We start from the raw sequence: 27,008 nt of genomic DNA on the forward strand, positions 1-27,008 counted from the left end.
ATTAGTGGTGTGTGTGTCTTATACATTTTTAAGCACTTTTATCCATAAATATAGGAGACTATCAAATGATTTTTTGTAGTCAATCAATTTTTTGTGTAGCTTGCAGGTTCACTCTTAAGTAGGAGCATTGTTTTTCCCCGTTAGCCAGGTTGGTGTCTGTTCGGGGTGCGCACATAAATAGTTCTTACTCATGGCTAAATCTTGATGCAAAGATGTTAATTGTATATCTGGCATGGTTTAGTGGTAAATCACTTTGTGTATGGAGTGCAGGGTCCTGGGTTCGAGCCTTAGAGAGGCAGTTTATTAAGATAGCCTAGTACTTACCTATGAACCTATAAAATTTACCCCGGGGATCACTGCAGTGGCTCTGCTGGACAGTGGCACAGGGAACTAATGGCTCTGCTGGACAGAGGCACAGGGAACTAATCTAAGGGGGTGGCGAAAGCCAACACATTCTGGCTAGGCTTATAAATACCCTTGGGCAGATAGCCTAGTACTTACCTATGAACCTACTTTTAGACAGAAGTTAGGTACTGCATCTGGGCCTGGGGTTTTCCAGTTGGAGGCTTTTCTTAACTTTATCTCAATCTCTCTGGCCATTACTTCATCTCATTTCATATCCTGTACCTTTAAACTTCTTATTCTTTCTTTTACTTCTTCTATCCATTTAGCATCTTTGTTATGTTCCACAGGATCTTCATAGATACTTCTCCAAAATTATCTATCTATTCTTAATTTGGTGGTCTTTCAATTCCTTTTACCTTGTTTCCCAATTCTCTATAAAATGTTTTTTTTTGGGTAATCAATAAATTGCTTATTTTGTACTTTTTCTTTATATTCATCTGTGTATCTTCTAAGTTTTACTGCCTGTGGTGAGATTTTTAGTTTATTTACGATACTGCATGACAGATCCTGATCTGTTCTAATACTGCACGCTGCTTTTATCACGTCTATCTTTCTAAATATTTTTGTTGATCTGTTCTCTCTTCTACACCTTTCTAACAGTGACACTTCTTGTCTTAGCTGCTTTATAGTTTTCTCTATTTGAGATTTTCATGATGGCATTTGCTTTCACCTATTCCTTTCCCTCACTACCCAGTGTTCTTGTGGTAGAACTTTATCAGTTATTAATTTAGCTGCACAGTAATATATCTTGTTTACTTCTGTCAAAGCGCATGGATCTCTATGCACATACTCCTCATAGGACTGGCCAAATGAATAGGAAGGACCACACAAGCTGTTGATTCCAGTTGATTGGCAACATATTTTAGGACTATAATGGCAGAAACAGTTTTGGCTTAAATTTCAGTCATCTAGCTATGCATTCTGATCAGATAAGTTTGTTAGCTAAACTTTTAGTTCTCTTTTATATGCCTTCTATCTCTTGCATCAATAAAGATTAACTGCCTTTCATTAGGATGTCTTCTGGCTGTTTTTGCTTGTGAAACAGTAATTAAAATGGGGAAAAAGGTAATGCACTCCCTTTCTCTGTACTTTTCAAAATGTCTACCAATTTGTCAAAAGAAAATCAACATCATAATAGATGACATGAAAAGTATCTCTATAAGGCAGAAGTTCTAGAGCAAACTATCTTTATTGCTACATATGAATGCTATGCATAAAATAAATGTGGCTGTTTTATGACTATATTATAATAATTTGAATATTATAGAATTTTGTAGGACTGTGAGGTTACATTTAAAATGTGTATTGCCCATTTGTATATCATCTGCACTTTGATATATGGAATACCTCTGCATTTTAGACATTATTTAATTGTTGTGATCACAATGTTGAATAATTTAGTATTTTTTGGATGTGGTAATTGAAATGTTAATAAAACTGAAGTACACAAACAGCAACATTTCCAAGACATTCTGCTTAAAATAAAACTGAACAAGTCCTGGAGATCTGTCCTAGCAAAATTTGGCAAGATGTAAACAGCCCAGTAAAAGAACTCTGAAGATGAAAGCTGGCATGACTGTCTTGCCTATTAAAATGTTATTTTTAATCCCTCTTTTTCACAGATGTATTAGAAATTAAGATTAACAGATGACAGTGGTTAGCTGCTTTTGGTATGGAGTACTGAAATACTGAAGAGTCTTGATTTGCCCATAGCAATGACAAGCACCGGTCAGAAATCTAGATCAAACTCCAGCTGTGCCGATCTGTGAGTCAGTCAGTTAGTACACATACAGCATTCAAGCATACAAGAGAGGCTGCTGAACACTGTGTTGAAAAGCAAGCAGCTGAGAGGATGGGAATGTTTACAGGTCTTTAAAAACAGAACAAAAAACACGAAGAGTAGGGCAAATGGTTTTCACCATTTCTTAAAGTTACAGGAATATCACCAAAATTAAACTCTAGAGTCCAGACTCCGGGACATGATTAAGATTTGTCCAGCTTTAAGAAAAAAAAAAGGTAGTCAATTAGAATTTGCCTTGGCTAACCTGCATGTGTTTTTCCAGAATATTAGCCGTGTTTCAGCCGTAAACTGCTCATTTTTACCAATACAGTTATGATTCTAATGGTAAATATGAGCTACATGCAAATTGCAAAAAAAAAAAAAAAAAAAAAAAAACAACAGAACATGAAAAATTTTAAAACCATCCTAGGAATTCATGTTCTGACAAAGGTAAGTGATTGCAGTGTTAAGAACTGATTTTTAAAGTGATTTGGACCTAATATTTGTGGTTTCTACTCCATCTCCCATGGTTAAATTGTACAGAACAGATAAGATTAGTTAAAGGCTTAAATAAATCTTTGAATGGAGCAGCCAAACAAACTTCCACAAAGTCGCAATAAGTGAGGATTAGAGAGACTCAACAAATCAAAATTAACAAAAGATAAAAAGGAAAGTTTTTTGTTACCACAGCAATATGGTGGAATGGCACAGTTCATAGGTTCCTAGATTCATAGGTGTGTACTAGGCTAACGGCGCTGGAGCCTTCACAAGCCTAGCCCATAAAAGTGCTCTGTCATCGTGCTGCCTAACGTTAGCTCCCAATACCTCTATCCAGTACAGCCACTACTGTGATCCTCAGGGTGAAGTTTCTGTTACCCATCCACTCATCAAGGTTTCTCTTGAAGAGGGCCAGCGAGGTGACCTGCTTGACATGAACAGTAAGCTTGTTCCAGAGTATGGGCAGTCTGAGTGATAAACCTGTCCCTCCAGTATATTCTGTTGATTGTGGTAATGGGGTTGAGATCTTTGGAGCATGTGGTGCGGAGGGATTGGGATTTCTTTAGGTGTAGCATTTCTAGCAGGGCTGGGTCGGATATGGCTTTGTATGTAAAGCAGTGATCACCTCTAAGTAGACAATAAGAGACAGAGAATAGCTGAAGTTTCTTGAGTCTGTTCATGTAGGACATGTGTTTAAGGCCTAGGATCCTCTTCGTGAGGTACTTCTGTGGCCTCTGACCACAGTGGCAGTGTGGTGGTCGAAGGAGAGGTTGTAGTCAACCTGGGTGCCCAGATCTCTTATCACACCTACAGTGTTCAGTGGGCTCCCATCGACATGGTAATTAGTGGGAACAGAGTTTTTACCAAAGGGAAAGATAACTTTTTTTTTGGTGTTAAGCTTAAGGCCATGGCTCCGACACCAGTCATTGGTGTCAGTGAGGCCTTTCTATAGGATGTCTGCATCACTTGGGGAGTTGATAATGGCTCCCAGTTTGCAGTAGTCGGCAAACTTGGTCAGCCGGAGTCCCTCCGTGTTAGCCTGGAACTCTGAGAAGTAGATGCCAAACAGAAGAGGACCTAGGACCGATCCCTGTGGGACTCCATTCATGACTGGTCGGCAGTCAGATATGGAATCTGCTACTTTCATTCTGTGGGTTCTGTCTGTGAGCTAATTTGCAATCCACCTAGTGATATAGGGGTTGATACCTAGTTTGGTGAGTTTATCAATAATTCCTGAGTGAGAAATGGCATCAAATGCTTTGGCCAGATGGAGGTAGGCTGTATGCACTGCCTTACCCTCATCCACAGTCTTGGTGACGTGTCTCGAAGTAGTCAACCAGGTTAAAAAGGCAGGATCTCCCTTTAACAAAGCCAAACTGCATGGGGTCCAGAGTTTGCAGATTACCTATATCCTTGTTAAGCAGGTCCATGATGATGCACTCCATAGCATTACATATCAGACTTGTCAGGCTAATGGGGCAATAATTCACAGGGTCGGTTGTCGCTCCCCCTTTATGGACAGGGATGACTGTAGCAGTGCGACATTTGGTAGGGAAAAAGCCTGAGGTAGGGCTGTGACTGAACAGGGCACACAGATGTGGTACAAGTTTGTTTTGTAGTTCATGTAAAACACAGCCAGGGGATATTAACAGGTCCCATGGATGCTGTATTCTTGGCCTTGGAGAATGCAGCTATTACCTGTGCTGCGGAAATGCTGGGTACCTGGCATTCCTCTGGTATGGTGATTGAGGCTTTGGGGGGTAAGGTTACCACTGAATCGGTCAGCTATTATGTTGGCTATATCTGTTGGCTCAGTGCAGGAGGTACCATTGTGCAATAACTCAGAGCAAATATGGGTATTGCTGTGGAGGTTCTTGACATAACTATAGAAGGCTTTGTGGTTGTTTTTAGTATCTGCCTCAATTCATCCTTCATAGCTGGCGTTAGAGGATTTGATAAGGGATCTCAACTTTTGTTGAGGTTAATGAGGGAGTTTTTCCAGTCTTGGGACTTCACTTTTTTTCTGTAACAGTTTCTTCCTTCTGTTGTAGAGCTTATTGATAGCTGGGGACCACCAGATTGGTTTCCTTTTTGGAGGAGAGCTTACTGCACTTAACAACTTAATTTCATTAATGAACATTTAACCAAAATAAGTTCTTTCAAGAAATGAACAGGAAACAAAAGTTTTTAATACTGCAAGCAGTTTTGTCAGTTTTTGGATGCTAAACACTAGAGGCAGTACACATTTATATATTAACTTAAATGTTAGCAATTCAGTTAAAGTCTTATTCCTGGATGTTCAAATGCACAGATATCTTCAGCTTATATTACCACTTTATTTAGAAGGGGAGCGGATTATGGAGTTAATGTAGAGTACTTTTAAAGGAAGGCCTATTATGTAACTATGGAAGCAGCAATGTCTTTTACAAACCTTTGTATTGTGACAGCACTGAAGTTACACAATCAAATCAAACAAAGTGGTACATATAGTAGTGGACATGTCATGCAGAAACTAAGGCAGATGCGGTACAGTGTCTTGCCTATACCACACTGTGTTTCAGACAGTACCACAAAAGCAATATACAAATAAAAGTGTTAAGTAGGTCAGCCATCATCACTTTCAAATGTGATAGAGGATGCCACAAAAAGGCATGGAACATATACATAATAAGGGCAAAATACACATGCTTGGGGTTTAAACAGGTAACACCTTAACAGCCACGGTGAAGCAACAAAGGGCAGAACTGTCCGACTAGCTGGAAGTCCCCTAATTAAGGGCTGCCAATATTGCCAGGACAACAGATAATCATGTCTGGGACATAATGTGTGGTGCCACATACTGGAAGTGAGGTGTGACTCTGAGGCACTGTACTGCAGAGTCATGAGGCTGGCCACACTGCAGGATGACAAGATTCTTGTTCAGAGATGAGAAATGGTGCACTCTGGCTTCCTCTTGCTATTGCAAATGCACTTGTATGTGTGCCTCCACCCCCAGACTGTACCTGTCCTGTTTGTGTCATCAGTGCACAAGAACTACAGGCAGCCGTTTGAACAAATGACATAGCTTGTCAATCTTCCTGCATGGCCTGGTTAGCACAACTATTACCAATATGTTAGTGGCAAGCTCAGGTAACTTGCTTGCTTAACATGCTTCTGTTTCTCTGCACATTTGCATTTATTTATCCTTTGTTGACTAGGTTAGTCCCACTAGGTTGGTGGCCTCTTTTCAGTGGAGACTCTGTATACGTTTTTCTCATGTTCCTTTATATATGGCTCACACACACACACACACACACACACACACACACACACACACACACACACACACACACACATGGATGGTCTGCCTTCAGTCTAAAAGATCTTTGTTCAACATCTGTTTAGTCAGCCACATTTGGTTGACTAAACAGATGGTCAACAAGTGTGCAAGATTGTTTATTTCTTGGGGTCAGGAATATGGCCTTCCCCCAAACTGTACAATCTCAGAGACAGCATACATAATTAACAGGGGGTGATGGGAAACAGGAGGGCTTGTCCCCTTGCAAAACAACAATGTTTCTGTGGTTATTTTTACTTTAAGTATTGCATGTGCCAAAGTTGTTTCTCAGTGCATGCATGGTAGTGTGTTGAGGTTCTCTTTGTTGACACGTTTTGGTTGACATTTGGATTACACAACGAAAGCGAGTACACCCACAATACACACATACAGAATATATATATATATATATATATATATATATATATATATATATATATATATATATATATATATTTATGTGTGTATGTGTGTGTGTTTACATACACACAAACACATATACATACATATACATACACACGTTACTGCCACAAGTACAGCGCTGCCTCAATTGTACAGATGGCTCTTGAAGCAGAAAGTCCATCGCTATCAATTCAAGTATAGTGACACCAAAAGCGTAATGAACCTGGCATCCATGAAAAAAATATTTTTAAGGTGACAAATACAAAAACTTTTAAGACCGAAAATACAGTGTATTGCTCCATTTACACTGCATCTGCCTATTTACTAATCACTCAACATTTAGGGCTTTGCTCCAGCAGATGTGCCATAACATGTTCTGCAATAGATGTGTGTGTGCAAAAGTACGATTTTTAATATATTTAGATGTTATGGAGGGAAATTACAGAAAATATGAAAAGCTTTACATTAAAATTCAAGATAGGTTGTTCCACTACAAGGAGTAGGTTGTTCCACTACAAGGAGTACAATGTTCCTTTTTTTTTTTTTTTTTTTTTTTTTTAAACGGCGAGTCCAGTATCACTTCCTGAAAACGTAATTAAAACTGTTTTGAAAACACAACAGGGGTCAAAATCAACATAAAAGTAATAATGACAATCTTTCTGAAAAAAAGAAGTTATGTACTCACCATAACGTTCCATCTGAATAGTTGTACTTCATTTGTCTTCAACCTGTGTCTATAAGGATAGAGGCATGTCTCCTCCAGGTCAGGTGAAAGCTCATTCCACTATGGCTACGTCTGCAGCCTTTTGGTCTAGAGTGTCTTTGGATGATATTTGTTCTGCAGCTACTTGGTCCTCATCTCACATGTTTATTTCTCATTACAAATTGGATTTGACTTCCAGAAGGAGAGCATCCTTTGGTTCTGCGCTTGCCTGGAATATATTTCCATGAGGGCCCCCCAGGAGTTTAGTAGCTTAGGGACTCTGTCCCACAGGTTGAATATATGAAGTAAACTACTTCAGATAAAGAAGTTATGTACTCACCATAACGTTACTTCATTTGTCTTCAACCGTCCCTCCCCTCCTTCCCCGGACCCTGGCGTACGATCAGCCTACGGGCTGCAGTATAGGTCACAAGTAAATCTTTCAGGTCGGGTCCTCAGTACAAGTTCAGCAAACTCGATCTGGGGATGGAAGGCAGTGGAGCTGTATTATGGGTAAGAGGAGGGGTTTGGAGCTCGGAGCTGATGCTAGCAAGGTTGCCGGCTCGGATCGTATCCCACAGGTTGAAGATCAAATTAAGTAAACTACTTCAGATTGGTATTTTAGCTAATGATTCAAAACCTTAACAGTATTCAGGGAAGCAGAACACAGGTAAGGGATCTCCTATAGTGTATATACCTCCTCTCTGTGTAAAGCCACACTGTATGCAGCTACCTTCCTGAATTAATCCACCCACAACACTTTTTCCCATTTGTCTGCATGGGGTTGGAGTGTCACTTCAACAGTGACAATTATCTACAGCCAAGGTTTACACCACCAGGTGGCTAGCCTGCTGAAAATTAAGAAAAAAAGTTAAAAAAAAAAGTGATTAAAACACTCATATAATGACCTAACCAAGTCAAAATGTTCAACACAGAAAAGTACATCACAGCTATTTTTTTTACACTATTTACTTATATTTGTATTAACATATAAAAATGTCTCCATAGGAAATGGTTAGGTATTTTTAATTCAATGAGCTGGCTAGTTTTGAGGCACTCGGTATCTTTCAAAGTAAATACTGAAGGACAGACTCATCACAGCTAATTTAACACATTAAAACATTCCTGTCAGTTGGACTTGTACTTTTGGATGTGTATGCAAGGAATCATTTATTGTCAGTGGAAGGTAATGGAATGTTTTGATGCAATAGTTTTGCAAGCTACTTCTGTTAGAAACTTTCCAAGCAAGCTCCATTCAATTTGACATAAGTCTCCATATAGCTTGCTTCAGACACAATTATTTTGCCAAAATCTGATGGTGTATAGTTCAGTACAATGTTGTGGCTTTAACAGTGAGCACAAACACAGCCAGAGTATGACTAAGCTACTGTACAGCTACACTATGTAAACATATGCAAAATGACATATCTGAAGACTACCAGTGGTGCATAAAACTTTTTTGATGGGCTGATACAAGCCCCTATTTTGATTCTACATTCACTACCCTTCTTTCACATATCTTCAACCAATCACAAGTTCTTTCAGATGTTTCTATTGGCATTCACTGAATCACTTTTTTGGCAGTCAGTTAAATAGCCCCATCACTGTGTACAAAAGCAGTTTTTTTACATTCTAAAATAATGTTCCCTTCTTATAGCTACCACCTTTGTCCTCGCGTTTTCATGTCTTTCAATTTAAATCCACATACTCCATTCTCTGACAATATGATGGGTCCAAATCATGTCCCCACACCAACCCTTTCCACAGAACGAATAGGTGATAGTACATTTCACTAAAGCATATGCAATTACATCTAAATTACTGAAGGAGAACAAAAGACAAACCTTGGGTGATACCAGGGGCAAGTCCCCCATGCAGGACACAGAAGGCTTTTGGCTGAGCCCCTTAACTACCAAAACTTATCTGACTGTGTGACCTTAAAGTGTGTGTGTGTGGGGGGGTGGGGGGGTGGGGGGGTACTACCACACAAAATAACAGCAATAAATTCAATTTTAAAGCAATGACCCCTAACTGGGAAAAAGCCGAAAGAAGAACAAGAAGCTTCTTTTCTCTCAGTGCTGATAAGCCCCATCTCATACAAAAAAGTATAGTTCCCATTAAACTGTTTACAAGCCAGTAACTGTATTCTGAAAACGATTTACAATTCATGAATCCCTTTAAATTTGTGCAAAAGTTACCTGAATGTGCTGTTTTGTGATAAGCCACGGTCTGTGAGCAAGGATCTTGTTAATTTCATTTAGATTTTTCAGCCTCTGAGGAATGTATTCAAACCCTTTTAGCCATTCAGCATCCTTCCCACTCCGCATAAACTCATTTATGTGCATATTGACAAGATAAGAGCACTGGTGCCGAGCTGCAGCCTGTGAAAGCAAGAAAATGAGATGAAACGCTGGCAATAAAAAAGTGGCTGACGTTTATGTCTTTGTGGGGACTATAGAGCAGTAGTGCTATGCTAGAGCAACTGTAACTTTTTCAAAGTACAATGTAACAGGCTGAGAGAAACGTGCAATTATTTATTACATGTACTGAAACTTGTACTAAACTCTGGTAAATGCAATTGTTTTTTATATACAGAATTCATGTAAATAAAAGTGTAGTTGTTGCATCTAGCATATCTTGCAGTAATCAATACACGAACTGTATAGAATATGTGGGTCCCTATTACAGCATCGAAAATTCAGTTCACATTTTCGAAGCACTTACACTGAACATCGAACTTTTCATAGTGAGATCGTGGTACACTTACGATTGGAAAATTTATCCTTTCCTTACTGTAGTTTGATCTTGGAGTTGGTATATATAATTAGCGGGGGGTGTGGGGGACACAGCTCCCCACAAGAGCAGAATTTGATGAACAGCATTTTCGATTAAATGCGATTTGTTTGAGAGTTTTCGATGATGCAATATAGACCTGAATATGTAACTACTTTCAGAGGAAATACAGTACAGCTGTTAAAAATGTAAACTGGCTTCTCAAATGTACATACAACTGTAGTGCTTAAAGCTTAATTACTTGTTGAAATGTCACTCTGGATCAAACAAAAGAATAACCATACTTGGACAATCTCCAGAGATACAGAACAGTAAGATCAGGAAAATTTGCTTCTTGAGTGTGTACAGCAGAATACATATACTGGAATTTCCACTGCCTGTGAAACTATGCAACCTCTGTATGGACTTACAATCCACAGGCAGATGTACATCTTAGATACTCAAAGTGGAAGAACCAGATAAGGTTCTACAGGGAGTTTGTCATCTATCTGTTTTAACCACATTATCTTGTATTACTTTGTGCAGGTGTAAGGCTGATTTTTATCTAATTTTACATGGGGTGGTGGTGTTTGTAGAGTCGTGGTCATCTCAAGGCAAGCTTATGGATAGTTCTCCAAACTGTCTGCTGACATTTCAAGGGGGACAGATAGGAGTACATTGCTAGGTCTTTCTCCTGGCTATCTCTCACCAGTAAACCCACTATATCCTTGAGCCTGTCACTAGCATTACAGATGGACAGCTTACTTTTGCATTGTACATTGTTTATTTGCATTTACTTTAAGTACATTTCTTTATTATCCAAATAAAATTTATTTAACGTAAATTTTATATTATTTCACTTTTAGATGCTTGTGGTTAGTAGTTTGTTTATTAGTTTAAGTGGATGTTTATTAAACTTGTATAAACTCAACTACTGCCTTCTTTCTGAAGAGTTACTGAGTATACAAAGTTATAACAACCATAGAAATATTTAGCAGTTGACTTATTTTAAAAAGAAAGTAATTTTATTCTTAGTGTTCCACAACAGTCTGTCTAGAGGCACCATTACCATAATAATTCAAGAGGGGGTTGTTGGCATTGTGAGACATCAATTCATTTTGGATAATTGTGTGCACATTTGTGTGTGTGTGTGTGTGTGTGTGTGTGTGTGTGTGTGTGTGTGTGTGTGTGTGTGTTAGATTTTACAGGCAAAATATATTTATATAATTTTTGATTACTGTAGGTACAATACCTCTAGAAGGCACCAGCACAGTCAGAGGCGGGTGAAATCCTGGAGAGCCATATAATCGATATGCAGTTACAGAATAAAGCTTATGTGGGTTTAACAGGTACTGGCTATTACCTAGGCATCAGTGCACATTTACCATATATTATTAAGCTTAATCATCCCTCACAAATTATTTGGTAGTCAGCGGTGCAGACCATGAAATCACAGCCACTGATCATCACATATTAACTGGTGATAGTGGGAGGTATTATATACCCCTTTATTACAGGGATAAAAAGCTACTTCTGAGCAGAATATGCTTGTGACTACAGGAAACTGAAAGGCTATGATGAAACATAAATATACACCTAAAATTTAATAGCCAACCATTTCATCGGATCCAAAAATTAATAATCAGTACTAATTTTTCCCATTGTAATTATGTAATAAAAAACTTCCCTAGCAATAAGCATTGGACACATTAAAGCTAAAATGTCATTTGCAGCCACTGTCCAAATGTATGGTGTTAATGAATCCACAGTCCACTGCATTAACAAAAAGCGAAAAGAAATGCATGAGTTTTGTATCTAGTGCAATTAAAATTGCAGCGATGGTGTCTCGTATGGGTGAAAAAGCACTCAAAGATGGAATGAGCTCTGAGCTTTTCGATGGAAGACAAACAAGAAAGGGTTTGTTGACAGACTGAACATTCATACATGAAAAGACAAAGTCCCTTTAAAACTTTAAATACAGTTGCAAACCGCAACTACGTATTTGCATGTCACGCTATTCATGTCATACTCCCGTTTTCTGCATTCCTATTGTATTCTTTTACTTTCAGATGCTTTTAATCTTACCTTTTTATCTCTGCAGCCTCCAAGTTTGCAAAATCACTAAAAAGGATGATGTGTTAATGTAGATTTTAGTCTACGTTTTGTGTATCATAATTAGAACATCTTGCAAAAATCTCATCCTAGGGATGTTACCCATAAATTAGACCTGAAGTAAACAAATGCAGAACACATGAATGTACTTGATGAATACAGACACACCTTGTTCTTGAATATTCTCAATGTCGGTTTTGATTTTGGTGGACATGCAATAAATAAGTTCAAAATGTTAATTTTTAACATTTTGGCATCACAGATGCATCAGAAAGGACACTTATTTTCCTTTCATTTCCACACCTCAAAAAGGGAAACATACTGAAGAAGAAATATTATGGTCACTAAGCAAAGTACTGCGGTTTGCAAACTGTGCCAGTTTTATCTGTAAATTACTTTCCTTTAAAAATCCAACAAGTATCCACACTGTTACTGTCTTTACGATCTAAAATGCATCCTTTCACTAACAGCCAAGCTTGTTCTGTCCCTTAGTATCTGAGATGTCCATAAGCTTAAGAAAGTCAGTTTCGCAATACATCTATACAGCAAGAAGATACAGACTTTGTATCCTCCACTTCCTGGTTATTTAATGACTTTGCATCCTCCACTTCCTGGTTATTATAAATAACATGTCTAATCATCTCCTATTCAATTACAAAACTCTTCTATGACACCCTCAGCCCACAAAGTTCTACTTGAACTACAATCTCTTTCCTTCAAGTGTACTGTCTGGGGACTTGCACTATCCATCCGTAAACTGGGAAACTTGTGCTATTACAAAAACAAGTACACAAAACACTACACAAATCACCTTCCAGAGTTGTGTGAACTCAAGATATCAGACAGCGCATTTCCAACCTTGGGCTCAAAAATACTGCATTGTTTCTCAAACATATATACCCAATTATGCCCTGCATTCAAATGTTACCCCATCACAGATCAGATATGACCACTGCTTAGCAGTATTTACCGTAAGTGCAAAACAAAATTTGCTCATAAACTCTATGGTACTTAGAGATTTTTTCAAATGTAAATCTCCTACAGCTTTTTGATGGCCTGATACAACTTAAATCTCCTCCTTGTGGACCCAGGTGCAAATACTGCTGCCCTATCAGTTCTTTAATGCATGCTTAGTGACATTAGGAAAAAAAAAAAAAAAAAAAAACAACGCTAAGTTTAAAAATAACTCCTGTGGTGAAATTCTAGTATCACAAAAAAGGAAAAAAATAATAACCCTAAGCAATAAACTGAATACCTGACACTGCAAAAGTGAAATTATGAAGTTAAATAAAATAATTTATGACAAAATCAAAGCCTCTAAAGATTATGTATGAAATAAAACTTGCCATCGCTGGAAATGGCACACAAAACATTTGTCAACTATGTTAGAAACTGTAGGAACAAACTGCACTGAACTATCATAATAAACACACTAGAGGATGAATTTATCTCAGACTTTAGCCCCCTGTCCTCTTCAAACTGCCCCCGCAAATGCCACTGTTTCTCTGTCCACCGCACAGATAATATTGGATCATGTCCTAATGCCACTGTCCAAAGCCAACAACACTAGTTCTATGGCTCCCTCCAGGCAACTGGTATGCAGCACAGTCTCATCAAATCACTAATAAATCTACTCAACCTCAATCTTGAACCTGGTTTATGTTGAAGGTATAAATAAAGTACAGTTTTGTACCTACCATAAATGTAGATGTTCGAAGATACACATTGCTGCAGTCCTTACATATGGGTAGTCCGCTGTCCTCGGTCGGCCCGAATATCAAAGTATTAGGCTGATGTCGGTCAAGGCGCTTAAGACTGACATCAGGACGTCAGGGTACAAATGCGCATGACCGACGTCATATCCTCAGTCTTTTCTTGCCCCAGATGTCAGAAGACCCTAAAAAGAAAAGTCAAAACCAAAAGACAGCAAAAAACAATATCCACAATATTCACAACCCAAACCACACAACCGCCTCTAACTACAGAGGGGAAGGAGGGAGGGTAAATTGGACTGCAGCAATGTGGATCTTCGAACATCTACATTTATGGTAGGTACAAAACTGTACTATGTTCTTCATCTCACATTGCTGCAGTCCTTACATATGGGTAGAATCCCAAAGCAGAGGTAAGGGAGGATGGCAAAACTATAAAGCATTAGGAGCTGCCAAAATGCCCTGTAAAATTGCAGTGGCAAAACCAGCCCTAGATTTAGAGTAAAGTGGAAGGTGGTAATGCTTAGAGAAAGTATGCACTGAACTCCAAGTAGCTGCCTCCAAAATATCTTTAGTTGCCACCCCCCTTAAAAAAGCTGTAGAAGTGGCAGTAGCCCTAGTGGAATGAGGCCTAATTCCAGCTGGAATCTCCTTACCATGATGGGAATAACAGAAAGCAATACAAAACCCAATCCACTTAGAAATAGTTTGTTTTGACACAGGCTTGCCCTGAGAACCCAAAGCAAATGAAACAAATAACTGCTGAGACTGCCTGAACCCTTTAGTTCTGCTCAAATATCGCAACTGCCTGTGTATATCCAAAGTGTGCAAAATCTTTTCCCCTTTATTTTGGGGGTTTGCATAAAAAGTAGGCAAATGAATAGTTTGGTTTAAAGCCACACTAGAAACCACTTTAGGCATAAAGGAAGGATTAGTACGCAAAGATACCCTATCCTTATGGAAAATTAAGAAAGGCTCAACCGCCATAAGGGCCTGTAATTCAGAAACCCTTCTCGCAGAGGTAATGGCCAACAAAAAAGCAGTCTTCCATGATAAATATTTCAACTCGGCAGTAGCTGCAGGCTCAAAAGGTTGTAGAGTGAGTTTCTCCAACACAAAATTGAGATCCCAAGCAGGAGTAGGAGCTCTCGTGGGGTCTTATATTCTTTGCCCCTCTAAGGAATTGCTTAAACAAAGGATGAGAAAACAATGGTGGGTCACAGTCATAGTGAGCAGAAATTGCTGCAGCATGAACCTTAATAGAAGAGAAGGACAAACCTTTGTCCAGTAACTCAGTAAGATATTGAAGAGCCACACTTAAATTAGGCTTAGAAACATCAAATTCCTTTGCTGTACTCCAAAATAAAAATCTCTTCCATTTATCTGCGTACACTTTCCTTGTACTAGGCCTTCTGGCCTCCAAAATAACATTCAAAACTTGCTGTGGAAGCTGAGACCCTCCAGGGTTTAAAACAGAATATGCCAGGCTGTTAGATGTAGAGTGTGAAGTTTGACATTGAGTAAATGACTGTTCTCCTGAGACAGCAGGTGTGGAATCGAAGGCAAAGGCCATGGAGGCTCCCGTACCAGACTTCTCAGTAATGGGTACCAGTGCTGTCGAGGCCAATCTGGAGCTATTAAAATCATCTTTGGCTTGTCCTGTCTGACCTTCAGGAGTACCTTTGGGAGGAGAGGCAGAGGTGGAAAGGCATACACATGAAGATTGCTCCAATTGAATGAAAGAGCATCCACTTTCCAAGCTGTGGGATGAAACCTTTTTGTGCAAAACTTTGGCAGCTGGTAGTTTAGTGGAGAAGTGAACAGATCTATGTCTGGAGTTCCCCATAACACTGTCAATTTCTGAAATACATGAGGATCCAATTTCCACTCGTGGGGATCCATAATTTGTCTACTCAACACATCTGCTAAGGAGTTCTGTGCTCCCGGCAGAAACCTTGCCTGAAGATTCAGCTGTAAACTGAGAGCAGTCTCCCACAAAATCATTGCTTGTCTGCATAGAGGATAAGAATCGTTCCCCTTGCTTGTTGATGTACCACATGACAGTTGTGTTGTCTGTTAGAACCAACACCTGCCCTGGAAGAAGTAAATCCTTGAAAGCTATTAATGCAAATTGGACTGCTAACATCTCCTTCAAGTTGATATGTAGATGTTGAAGTCTGTCAGGCCACGTGTCTTGTACCCACTTTCCATTTAGATGAGCTCCCCAAGCTTTGTCTGAGGCATCTGTCGTTAGAATCTGACTCGCCTCTGGTCGGGTCACAGAGAGTCCCTTGTTTAGGTGACATTCCTGAGCCCACCACAAAAACTCCTTTTGAATGCAAGGTATTATCTGAATGACAGTGTCCATATCTTGGCAGTGCTGTGTCCATACATTTTTGAGATACCATTGTAGCTTCCTCATATGCAGTTTGGCATTGGGAAGCACCAGAATACAAGATGCCATGAACCCCAAGGCTTGAAGGACTGTCCTTGCAGTCAGCCTGGACTGATGAGACAATTGATGGAAGTAAAGAGAAAGATTCTTTTGTTTGTCCGGGGTCAAAAAGGCCATCTGGGATGCTGTATTCAGTCTCACACCCAGAAAGCACATGTCCTGAGAGGGTACTAGACTGGACTTTATTTCATTCACAGAATACCCCAGGCATCTTAGCACTGCTATCACATACTGTAAATGATGAAGAAGTTCGTCCTTTTCTTAGGCCAGAATCAGGCAATCGTCCAAATAAGGATAGATCTGTATTCCTCTTAGCCTGAAGAAAGCTATCACTGGAGCCAGAACCTTCGTGAACACTCTGGGCGCAGTAGATAAGCCAAAGGGCAATGCAGAGAACTGATAATGAGAAGTCCCGGCCCGAAAACGCAGATACTTCCTGCAACTGAGCCTGATAGGAACATGAAGGTAAGCCTCCTTGAGATCCAGAGTCACCATCCAGTGATCTTTGCCCAGCAGAGGTAAAAGCTGTTGTAACGTCAACATTTTGAACTTGGGAATGTCCAGATATGTGTTGAGGATAGATAAATCCAAAATTGGTCTCCACGTGTTCCCCTTCTTTGGTACTAGGAACAGGCGAGAATAAAATCCTAGGCCCACTTCTGGTAGAGGGACCGGTTGTATGGCCCCTATTTGAAGTAGCAGAGAAATTTGTTTGTGAGTCTCTAGTCTTTGCTGAGGAGGAACGTCTGGCATGCCTTTGAAAGGAGGCAAGGTATGGAAATAAAACTTGTAACCTTGGTGTATGATATCCAATACCCATCTGTCTTGAGTAATCAAACTCCAATTTTCCTTGAAGAGTGCCAACCTTCCTCCCAAAGGTGCTGCCAGGCAAGAAGGATCTGGCAGCTGAAAAGGTAGGTCATTGGGCCTGTTTACGAAAGGACTGGCCCCTGCCCTCACCGAAGACTGTGCAGGTGAACTCCCGTTCTAGGTCTGAAGGAACTCTGAGCTCTGCCCCTACCACGTCTAGATCTACCCCTAGACTGAGAATCATAAGAAGGATCGTCCACCCCTTAGCAGGCCAATTCCTACTAAACTTGGAGGCTGAACTTGCAAAAATCTTTAACAGCCTGCATAGACTTAGCCTTGTCTTCCATTTTCTTCAAGACTGACTCCACAGGTGAACCAAACAACACATCAGACTGTAAAGGAGCATCCAAAATCCTTGCCTTAACATGGTCAGATAAATTCTGATCCCTCAGCCAGGCGTGCCTGCGAAGAACTGAACCAGTGGCAGCCACCCTAGACGAGGCCTGTACAGCATCAAAACCACATTGTAAAGAATGCTTACCCACCTGTTCAGAGACATGCACCAAATCTTGTAATTCTTTACACTCAATGCCTTCCGCCAGAGCATCTACCTTAGACTTCAATTGAGAAAGAAGATAGTTTTGATATTTCAACATGTGAAACTGGCAATTCAAAGCCCTCATAGCTAAGGTGGAAGAAGTATAGACTTTCTTTCCCCATCTATCCAAAGCTCTGGCCTCTTTATCTGGAGGAACCGGATTTTTACAACAGAGGCCTTGACACCCTTAGGTCCCTGACTAACAGTTTCTGGGTCCGCCCTAGGACTCTTATAAAGATATTTATGAGCCTCAGGCACCCTGTAATACCTATCCGGTTTAACAGGAGCAGGAGGCAAAGAATCAGGATTAACTGAAGCCTCTGCAAACACATCTTCCACAACATCCAGAACAGGGGTATAGCCAAGGGCCAATGCTGGGGTAAAAGCAAAAATTCGCCAAGCCATTAGCAGGAATCAGAGAAGTTCAGACCTTCCCACTTAAAATGTTCCCTCATGGAATGAAAAGTCTCTGAAAAGAAAAATCCTCTGGAGGAGAAGCAGAAGGAGTCGAATCATCTGCATCAGAATCAGAATAAGGAGAGTACTCCTGCAAGTCTTCAGCCGAAGACTCTGAAACATCCGAAGCCTGCTCAAAACTCCCCAACTCTGGTTCCACCCTAGGCCTCTTATCAGGAGGGGGCAAAGAACCTCTAATCAAAGTAATTAAATCTTCTGCCATTTTAAGCATGTGCTTCTTGGGCACAGATCCTGTTGAACTAGGAGTGACACCAACAGAAGCTAAACCTGGCCTGCCTCTGGGAGAAGCCTTGGAAACAGAAGGAGAGGGCCTAACCACCCTAGGAAGGGAGGGGAGTACAGAAACCTGAGAAGCCCCTTCAGCCTGACCTGCCTCCTGAGAGGCCACATCCTGCAATATCAAAGTCTAGAGAAGCCTCCGGCGGAACCACCGGTTCCACTGACGCCTCTAAAGAACCAGCGTCCGGTACGGATGACTCTTCTTGCCTGGGTTTAGCTGCTTTGTCTTTGCGCTTCTTCGAAGAAGTGGGTGTCGGAGAATCCAACGGCATATTATAATTGCACCGCTTCCCGAAGACCAACCTAGCACAATCTAACCTTCGCTTAATAGTGCGCTTATTGAACCTAGCACAAAAGCGACACCCAACAACGTCGTGCTCAGGCCCCAAACAAGGAATACACAAAGTATGATAATCCCTATGCGGTATCTGCTTCCCACAAGAAATACAGTTATTCACTTTTTCTGACATCCGGTAAACCACTGAGGCAAGAAAAAACTAAAATATTCTAACGGGTACTTAGCCAACTTTGACTCGGTCTGAAACTCCGAATTCGAAAAATTTCAGAACGCCGAACGGCACTTGCAACGCTGCTTCTGCATCGGACCATGCGGCAAAAAAGACTGAGGATATGACGTCGGTCATGCGCATTTGTACCCTGACGTCCTGATGTCAGTCTTAAGCGCCTTGACCGACGTCAGCCTAATACTTTGATATTCGGGCCGACCGAGGACAGCGGACTACCCATATGTAAGGACTGCAGCAATGTTTGATGAAGAACATCAGCTGTGGTTCTTTCTTCATAAGGGCACTGTCCAAAGCCAAGGACACTAGTTCTATGGGTTCAATCAATTAGTATTAGGCAAACTTATCAAATCACTACTAAATCTGCTCAAACTCAGCCTTGAAACTGGCTTATGTATAAGGTGTGCAGAACAGCTGCAGTTATTTCTCTTCACAAGGGTGGACCCACCACTGACCCTGGCAACTACAGACCAACAAGCCATACCAGTCTTATCTGTAAAGTAATGGAATAGATTATATAACTCAAAGACACTGACAGCTTAGAATCCTTGGACCCAAACTAGTATGGGTTTATAAAAGGACGATCTTGTCTTATAAACATGGTGGACTTCTTTGAAAAAGTCACCGAGGCATTGGAGGATGGGGCAGATCAGTACACAATACTAACTTTGACCACGCAAAGGCCCTTGATAGCACTCAAAGTTTTGGCATTATCAACAAACTAAATGTAAACCCTTCTTACACCCTGGATAGTGAATGTGAACAGCTGTATTTACAGAACCCAATCAATCATGAATGATGAAACACTGTACTTTAAACAGCTTATTACTACTAAGGTCCATCAGCAATTAGTGCTAGTGTCATTTCTATTTGGTATTTACATCTCTGAGGTTAAAGCTGTTAAGTGTCTGAGGCTGACCAAGCACACAGATGATTGCAAACTTGGACTTGACAATTTTCCAAAAGACTCTCCTATCCTCCAAGAGGACCTGATGCATAGAACTCTGATGTCAGGGCCACAGCCTAAAGTTTAAAAAGTGAAGTATTATGTCATTTGGGAAACACAAGCATCCATGCACAAGCCACAAATGACACCTCCCTCAAAACTTAGGGAAGGGACCTAAGCAATTGAACTCTCTGACCACCAAACATCTACTGTCAGTCCTTAACTATCATAGCTGATTATCAAAGATGCATCTTTAGGTCCAAGGATGTTATTATAATCCTTCTCTACTCCCCCCTCAGAGTCCATAACATAAAAAAAAACGGTGTTTCCTCAACAAGAAAATGAAGGCCACAATTTCCATGAGCTACACAAACTGCCTTAAAGCATCATCCCTCTTCTTCAATCCAAACATATTCTTAAGGGGTGATCTCTGACTTGCCTATAAGACTTTAAAAATAACACAGTCCTCTGACCGCCTATACATGCAAAAAAAAAAACTGCAATGTCATGAACACTGAATCAAAACGTCCAACTTCCATCATAATACAAACAGAACCTACTAGTGGGATAGATACCTCTTTCAAGGAAATCCTTTTCCTCTGGAACAGACATTCCCTTTATATTAAGCAGACTACCTAACCATCTTCAAATACAACCTAGATGAGTGGACGGGTAAGCATAACTTCATCCCAGGAATGGCCACTCTGCTCTTCATGGAAAGGGGAATTACGCATTGGAATTTGTGGTGAGTAGACTATAAATTATCTACCCAATCAACAGACTAGTAGAAACCTATGAACGTAATCCTTTCTAACCCTTAGTTCAAAACCCATGAAAAGTCACAAGAACTTGACGGGTCACTTTCGTAATCACACATCTGAAATAAACTGATGCTTAATACTAACATTAGTATGCACACATATAATGTATCATATCTACATTAATCAAAATACGAGATCAGTTGCTATATTTATAAAGGAAAACATTTAGGAATTGAAATACTGAAATGTCAAATTTCAGTATCTCGAGACCAAAGTGTTGAATCTGCAGATGTGCGAAACTGCAGAATATCAAACCCGGAAATGTCAAACCTGTAGTACTGACGGAGCGTTAGGTAAGTGTGGCATTTTTAAGGGTTTTAGGGAGAGTTTTTGTGTTTGTGAATGTGTCGGGGAGTGTTAGGTGTGGATTAGGGTACATAGGTGAGAGTGTGAGTGTGTCAGTGTTGAGAGTGGTGGTGTTTGTATCTGTGTGATGTGTGTTTGTGCAAGGAGGTGTGTGGAATGTATGTTGGTGGGTTTTGTGTGTGTTGGTGTTTAGTGTGACCTCGGAGTTAGTATATATAAGTAGGGGGGGTGGGGGGGCTTGCCCCACATGGGGGGTTCAGGGGGGCTTGCCCCCTGCTTATAGTAAGTGTGTGTTTTGTGCAGAGTGTGTGCGCTTTAACGGTCGGGGTTTTGGTTTTCATTTTTTTTGGGTGTTTCGGCTTTATAGTCTTGAAATACTGAAATTCTTTATTTCAGCATTTCAAGATTATAAAGTGAATCCTTATCAAGCTATAAATGTCAAAAGTCACTTATTTTCAATGAAAAACTAATTAAAACTGGTTATTCCTCACAGTACAACACAATTACCATGTCATAAAATGTCTAGAAAAAAAAGTACAGTTTTGTACCTACCATAAATGTAGATGTCCGATAGGTATGCATCTGCAATCCTTACATATGGGTTGTCCTGCCCCAGGCAGCCCCTCGGTCGGCCGGATTCCAAAGTCTGGGTCCGGCGTCGGCTGATGTCGCCTCCATCCCGACGTCAGAGCGCCTGGGATATAAAAGCGTCAGCCGATGCCATCTTCTTCAGTTTTTCTTGCCCCAGATGCCAGTTGCCCTCTAAGTAAGGCTAAATTTGGAGAAATGAAAAATTCCAAACATGCACAGCAATAAAAAACGAATACACCATAAAAGATAACCCCAGCTAGCTAAAAAGAGGGATAGGTATCCAAAATATACTGCAGAGGGGTAGGAGGGAGGGAAATCCTGACTGCAGATGCATACCTATCGGACATCTACATTTATGGTAGGTACAAAACTGTACTATGTCCTTCAAGGATGCATCTGCATTCCTTACGTATGGGTAGAATACCATAGCCAAGCTGGGGGAGGTAGGACCTAAGAAAAGGATGGTGTAGCTAACCTGCCCTGCAGGACTGCAGTAGCAAAGCCTGCTCTGGATCTGGAATATAAGGGCAAATTGTAATGCTTGGAAAATGTATGCACAGAGCTCCATGTAGCAGCTTCTAAAATGTCCTTTGTAGCCACCCCTCTTAAGAAGGCTGTGGAGGTGGCTGTTGCTCTGGTGGAATGAGGCCTAATGTTAGCTGGCACAGCTTTTCCATGAAAGGAGTAACAGAACCGAATGCAATTTCCTATCCATTTTGAAATTGCCTGTTTGGAAATTGCTTTTCCTTGTACACCAGCAGCATATGCTACAAAGAGTTGGTCAGTTTTTCTGTAAGCCTTAGTTCTGTCCAAGTAATATCGCAACTGTCTGTGGATGTCCAAAGTATGCAGAAGTTTTTCTCCTTTATTTTGTGGATTTGGAAAGAAGGTAGGCAGGTGAATAGCTTGGTTCAGTGAAACCCTGGATACCACCTTCAGCATGAATGAAGGATTGGTTCTCAAAGAGACTCTGTCCTGATGAAAAATGAGAAATGGCTGAACTGCCATGAGGGCCTGTAACTCAGATACTCTTCTCGCTGAGGTTATGGCCAGGAGGAAGGCAGTCTTCCAAGACGGGAATTGTAGTTCTGAAGATGCTGCTGGTTCAAAGGGAGGAAGAGTTAATTTTTCCAACATGAAGTTAAGGTCCCATGTAGGCACTGGTGGTTTCCTTGGAGGGTTGATGTTTTTTATCCCTCTTAGAAACTGTCTTAGCAGAGGATGAGAGAATACAGGTGGGTCAGTGATGTACTCTGCTGAAATTGCTGAAGCATGGATCTTTATGGAGGAATAAGAAAGGCCATTATGGAGCATTTCAGCCAAGTATTCTAGAATATGTGGAATGCTCATGATTGTCGGATCTTGACCCTTTGCGGTGTTCCAGGTACGAAATCTTTTCCATTTTGCTGAATATGCTTTTCTTGTCGAAGGCCGCCGGGCTTCCATGAGGATATCCTGAACCCTCTTGGATAGTTTATCCTGCCGAGGAGTCAAGGTATTCTCCAGGCTGTCAGCTGCAAGGTTTTTAGACTGGAGTGCAGAGTCTTGTAATTGTGCTGTGTCAGAAGAAGTGGCCATTGTGGTAGAGGCCAAGGTTTCGTGCGTGACATGCTCCTTAACAGTGGGTACCAGTGTTGTCTTGGCCAGTCTGGGGCTATCAGGATTACTTTTGGTTGCTCTATCCTGATCTTCAGTAAGACCTTGGTTATTAATGGAAGAGGTGGGAATGCATATACTGTTAGAGTATTCCAGTTGAAAGAGGGCGTCCACTTTCCATGCTTGAGGATGGTATGTCCTTGTGCAGAATTTCCTCAGTCGATGGTTGTGGTGGGAGGCAAAAAGATCTATGTCCGGCTTTCCCCATGCATGTGTTATATGGAGAAATATATCCGGGTGCAACATCCATTCGTGTGGATCCATGATGTTTCTGCTCAGGCTGTCCGCCAGAACATTGTCTTTTCCTGGTACGAACTGGGATTGTAGTTCTATATTGAGTTTCAGGGAAAGATCCCACAGATTCATCGCCAGCCTGCAAAGAGGGCATGAATGGGTACCCCCTTGCTTGTTTATGTACCACATAACTGTGGTATTGTCTGTCTTTATTAACAGGTGACCTTGGTGCAGGAAGAGCTTGAAGGCCTCGATGGAATGTATCACTGCCAGCATTTCCTTTTGGGTGATGTGCAGATGCAATTCCTTTTGTGTCCATTGCCCTTGAATGCATCTGCCTTCCATGTGAGCTCCCCATCCATGGGCTGAGGCATCCGTTGTAATGGTTTGGCTGATATGTGGCTTGCTGAAAGGCAGGCCCATGTTTGACTGGCTTGCTTTTGCCCACCACAGGAATTCCTTTTGAAGGCAAGGAATGAGGGGGATCAAGGTTTCTAGACTGACTGTGCTGAGACCATAGACTCCTTAGGTACCATTGTGGTTTCCTCATATGCAGCCTTGCTTGTGGAATCAGAAGAATGCAAGATGCCATGAATCCCAGGGCCTGCAGGATCTTCCTTGCAGTTAGCTGGGTTTGTGTTGTCAGATTTCTGAAATAATCCGGTAGTTGTGCTTGTTTTTCTTCTGTGAGAAAAGCCATCTGGGTGTTTGTATCCAGTTTTGCACCCAGGAAAATTATTCATTGGTATGGAACAAGTCTTGATTTCTGAATGTTGACTGTGTATCCCAAGGCCTGTAGTAGTCGGATGACATAGTTTAAGTGTTCTACCAGTGTTTGCTGGCTGTCCGCTTGTATGAGGCAGTCGTCCAGGTATGGGTAAATTTGAATCCCCTGAAGTCTGCAATGTGCAACTACTGATGCCAGGCATTTCGTGAATACTCTGGGTGCAGTAGATAAGCCAAATGGCAATGCTGAGAATTGATAATGCTCTGAACCTGCAAGAAATCTGAGGTGTCTTCTGCAACTTTGTCTGATAGGGACATGCAGGTATGCCTCCTTGAGGTCTAGAGTTACCAGCCAGGACCCCTTGCCCAGCATGTGAAGGAGTTGCTGTAAGGTCAGCATCTTGAATTTTGGCACGATGAGGTAAGTATTCAGTGCGGACAAGTCCAGTATTGGTCTCCATTGCTTTTCTTTTCTTGGAACAAGGAATAGTCTGGAATAAAATCCTTGGCCTTGTTCTGAGAGAGGAACCCTTTCTATTGCCCTCATTTGAAGTAGCTTGGAAATTTGCTTGAAAGCCTCTGCCCTTTGGTTTGGTGGCAGGTTTGGCATGCCTTGTCTTTTTGGTAATGTATGAAAATGGAATCTGTATCCTTTGTCTATTATTTGCAGTATCCATTTGTCCTTTGTAATACTGTGCCAATTTTTTGAGAATAAAGATAGCTTTCCGCCCAAAGGTGCTTCCAATTGGGCCCTGGTTGGCGGGGTCATAGGCAAGTCATTGAGATGGTCCCTGTGTAGTAGTTGTAGGTCCTGCAGTACATCTCTGGTTTGGAGGCTGCCATTGACGTCCTCTGTAGGAGCCTCGAGCTTGCCCTCTACCTCTGGCATGCCTGTTTCTGCCTCTTTGAAATCTGTCTGTGTCCGGAAAGGACCAATTCTTAGAAGGCCAATTTCTGCTGAATCTTGGTGGCTGGACCTGTAGGAAATCTTTGACTGTTTGTACTGATTTAGCCTTTTCCTCAAATTTCTTTAAGACCTCTTGAGCCGTGGAGCCAAATAACTTTTGTTTTTCCAGCGGAGCATCCAGAAGCTTTGCTTTAACATGATCTGGCAGTGTGTGTTCCTTCAGCCAAGCATGTCTACGTATGACTGCACCTGTCACTGCTGACCTACATGAAGATTCCAATGCATCATAACCACACTGCAAGAAATGGTTGCTAACCTGCTGGGAGTTATGTACCAGATCCTGAAGTGCCTTGCGATCTAGGGGTTCAGGTGAAGAAAGTTTTTTATGCAATTCATCTAACAAATACTCTTGGTACTGTATCATATGGAATTGACAATTTAATGCCCTCATAGAAAGAGTGGAAGAAGTATACACCTTTTTACCCCATCTCTCTAAAGCCCTGGACTCCCTTTCAGAAGGGAGTGGGTTTTTAGTAGTGGTGGTTGCAACCCCTTTAGGGCCCTGGGAAATAGTTTCTGGGTCAGCAGTGTGGCCCATGTAAAGGAAATGATGCGAGTCCAGGACCCTGTAGTACCTATCGGGTTTGACAGGAGCCGGAGGAAGGGAGTCAGGGGAAATACTAGACTCAGAGTACACATCATCAATGACATTTAAAACTGGAGGAATAGCCAAAGGTCTATGTTGAGGTAAATGCAAAAAAGTTCTTAATCTCTTCCTTGAGTCTGAGAATTCCTGGCCCTGCCATTTGAAATGCTCTCTCATGGAGTGGAGGGTCTCCCCCAAAGGACAACTCTTCAGGAGGGGAGGCCGAGGGTATAGATTCTTCTGCATCAGAATCCTCGTAGGCCGTAAAGGCCTCCTCCTGGTAGTCTGATAGGGCAGAGTCATCTGAGGCCTCATCAGAAGACTGGGGATCTGTCTGCTCAACCCTGGGCCTTTTGTCTTGAGGAGGTTGAGAGCCCCTGTCTGGATGTGGCTGAGAGCCCCTAATTAGGGAAATAAGGTCCTCAGCTAAACTTAAAATCTGTGAACCGGTAGTGGATCCCTGAGGAATAGTCTTGGGAGGGAGAGATTTTGGCTGTTTAGCAGCTTTAGCACGTGTAAACGCCTTAATGGACATGGATACAGGAGGCCTGGCTGCCCCACGTGCTGGAGTAGTCTTATCTAGAGAAATGGTGTCGGATATTTCCAGAGCACCGGTTTCAGTAGGAAATTCTATAACCGACTCAGAGGTGGCCTCCAGGGCCAAGATTGTCGGTTGTGCGGTTTCGTCGGTCGGAAGCACCGAGGATTCGGTTTCGGCAGAGACACTCGTGGTAGGCCTGGGCGTGGGTTCGGCCGAAACCACGGACCGCGTGTGTCAGTCCTTGTCCTTCCGTTTTTTGGGTAAATGAGGAGTCGGAAGCTCCGACGGCATAGTGTAACAGTATTTTTCCCCAAAAAATTTCTCTGCGAACTCCGCCCGACGCCTAAGAGTGCGTCTATTGAAAGAAGCACAGGCTGCACAGGCCGAGACATCGTGGTCTGGGCCTAGGCAGGGTAGGCAGTAAGAGTGGAAATCCTTATGAGGTATTTGTTTCCCACAAGATAAACAATTATTAACTTTAACCGTTTGATCTGACATCGGTTGAGGCAAGAAAGAGTCCCCAACGGGGTACTTAGCTTTTTGAAGTCTTCGGTTAGCTGAAATCTCAGGAGCTGGCCGACCGGCACTTGAGAACTGCTTCTGCTTCGGGCACTGCGCGGCAAGAAAGACTGAAGAAGAAGATGGCGTCGGCTGACGCTTTTATATCCCAGGCGCTCTGACGTCGGGATGGAGGCGACATCAGCCGACGCCGGACCCAGACTTTGGAATCCGGCCGACCGAGGGGCTGCCTGGGGCAGGACAACCCATATGTAAGGACAGCAGATGCATCC

General features: G+C 41.6%; 1 protein-coding gene across 1 annotated transcript in view; it reads right to left on the reverse strand.

Annotated features, from left to right (window-relative positions):
* The window catches only part of SESN3 (sestrin 3), a 771,776-nt gene that overhangs the window by 290,357 nt on the left and 454,411 nt on the right, over positions 1-27,008 (reverse strand). The window contains exon 4 of the mRNA XM_044071268.1: positions 9,303-9,485. Within this exon, the coding sequence (XP_043927203.1) occupies positions 9,303-9,485 (183 nt within the window). The remainder of the gene's footprint in view (positions 1-9,302; positions 9,486-27,008) is intronic.

The sequence above is a fragment of the Protopterus annectens genome, chromosome 5.part0 (assembly GCF_019279795.1).
Source record: "Protopterus annectens isolate FY-2018-M chromosome 5.part0, PAN1.0, whole genome shotgun sequence".
Lineage (NCBI taxonomy): Eukaryota > Metazoa > Chordata > Ceratodontiformes > Protopteridae > Protopterus > Protopterus annectens.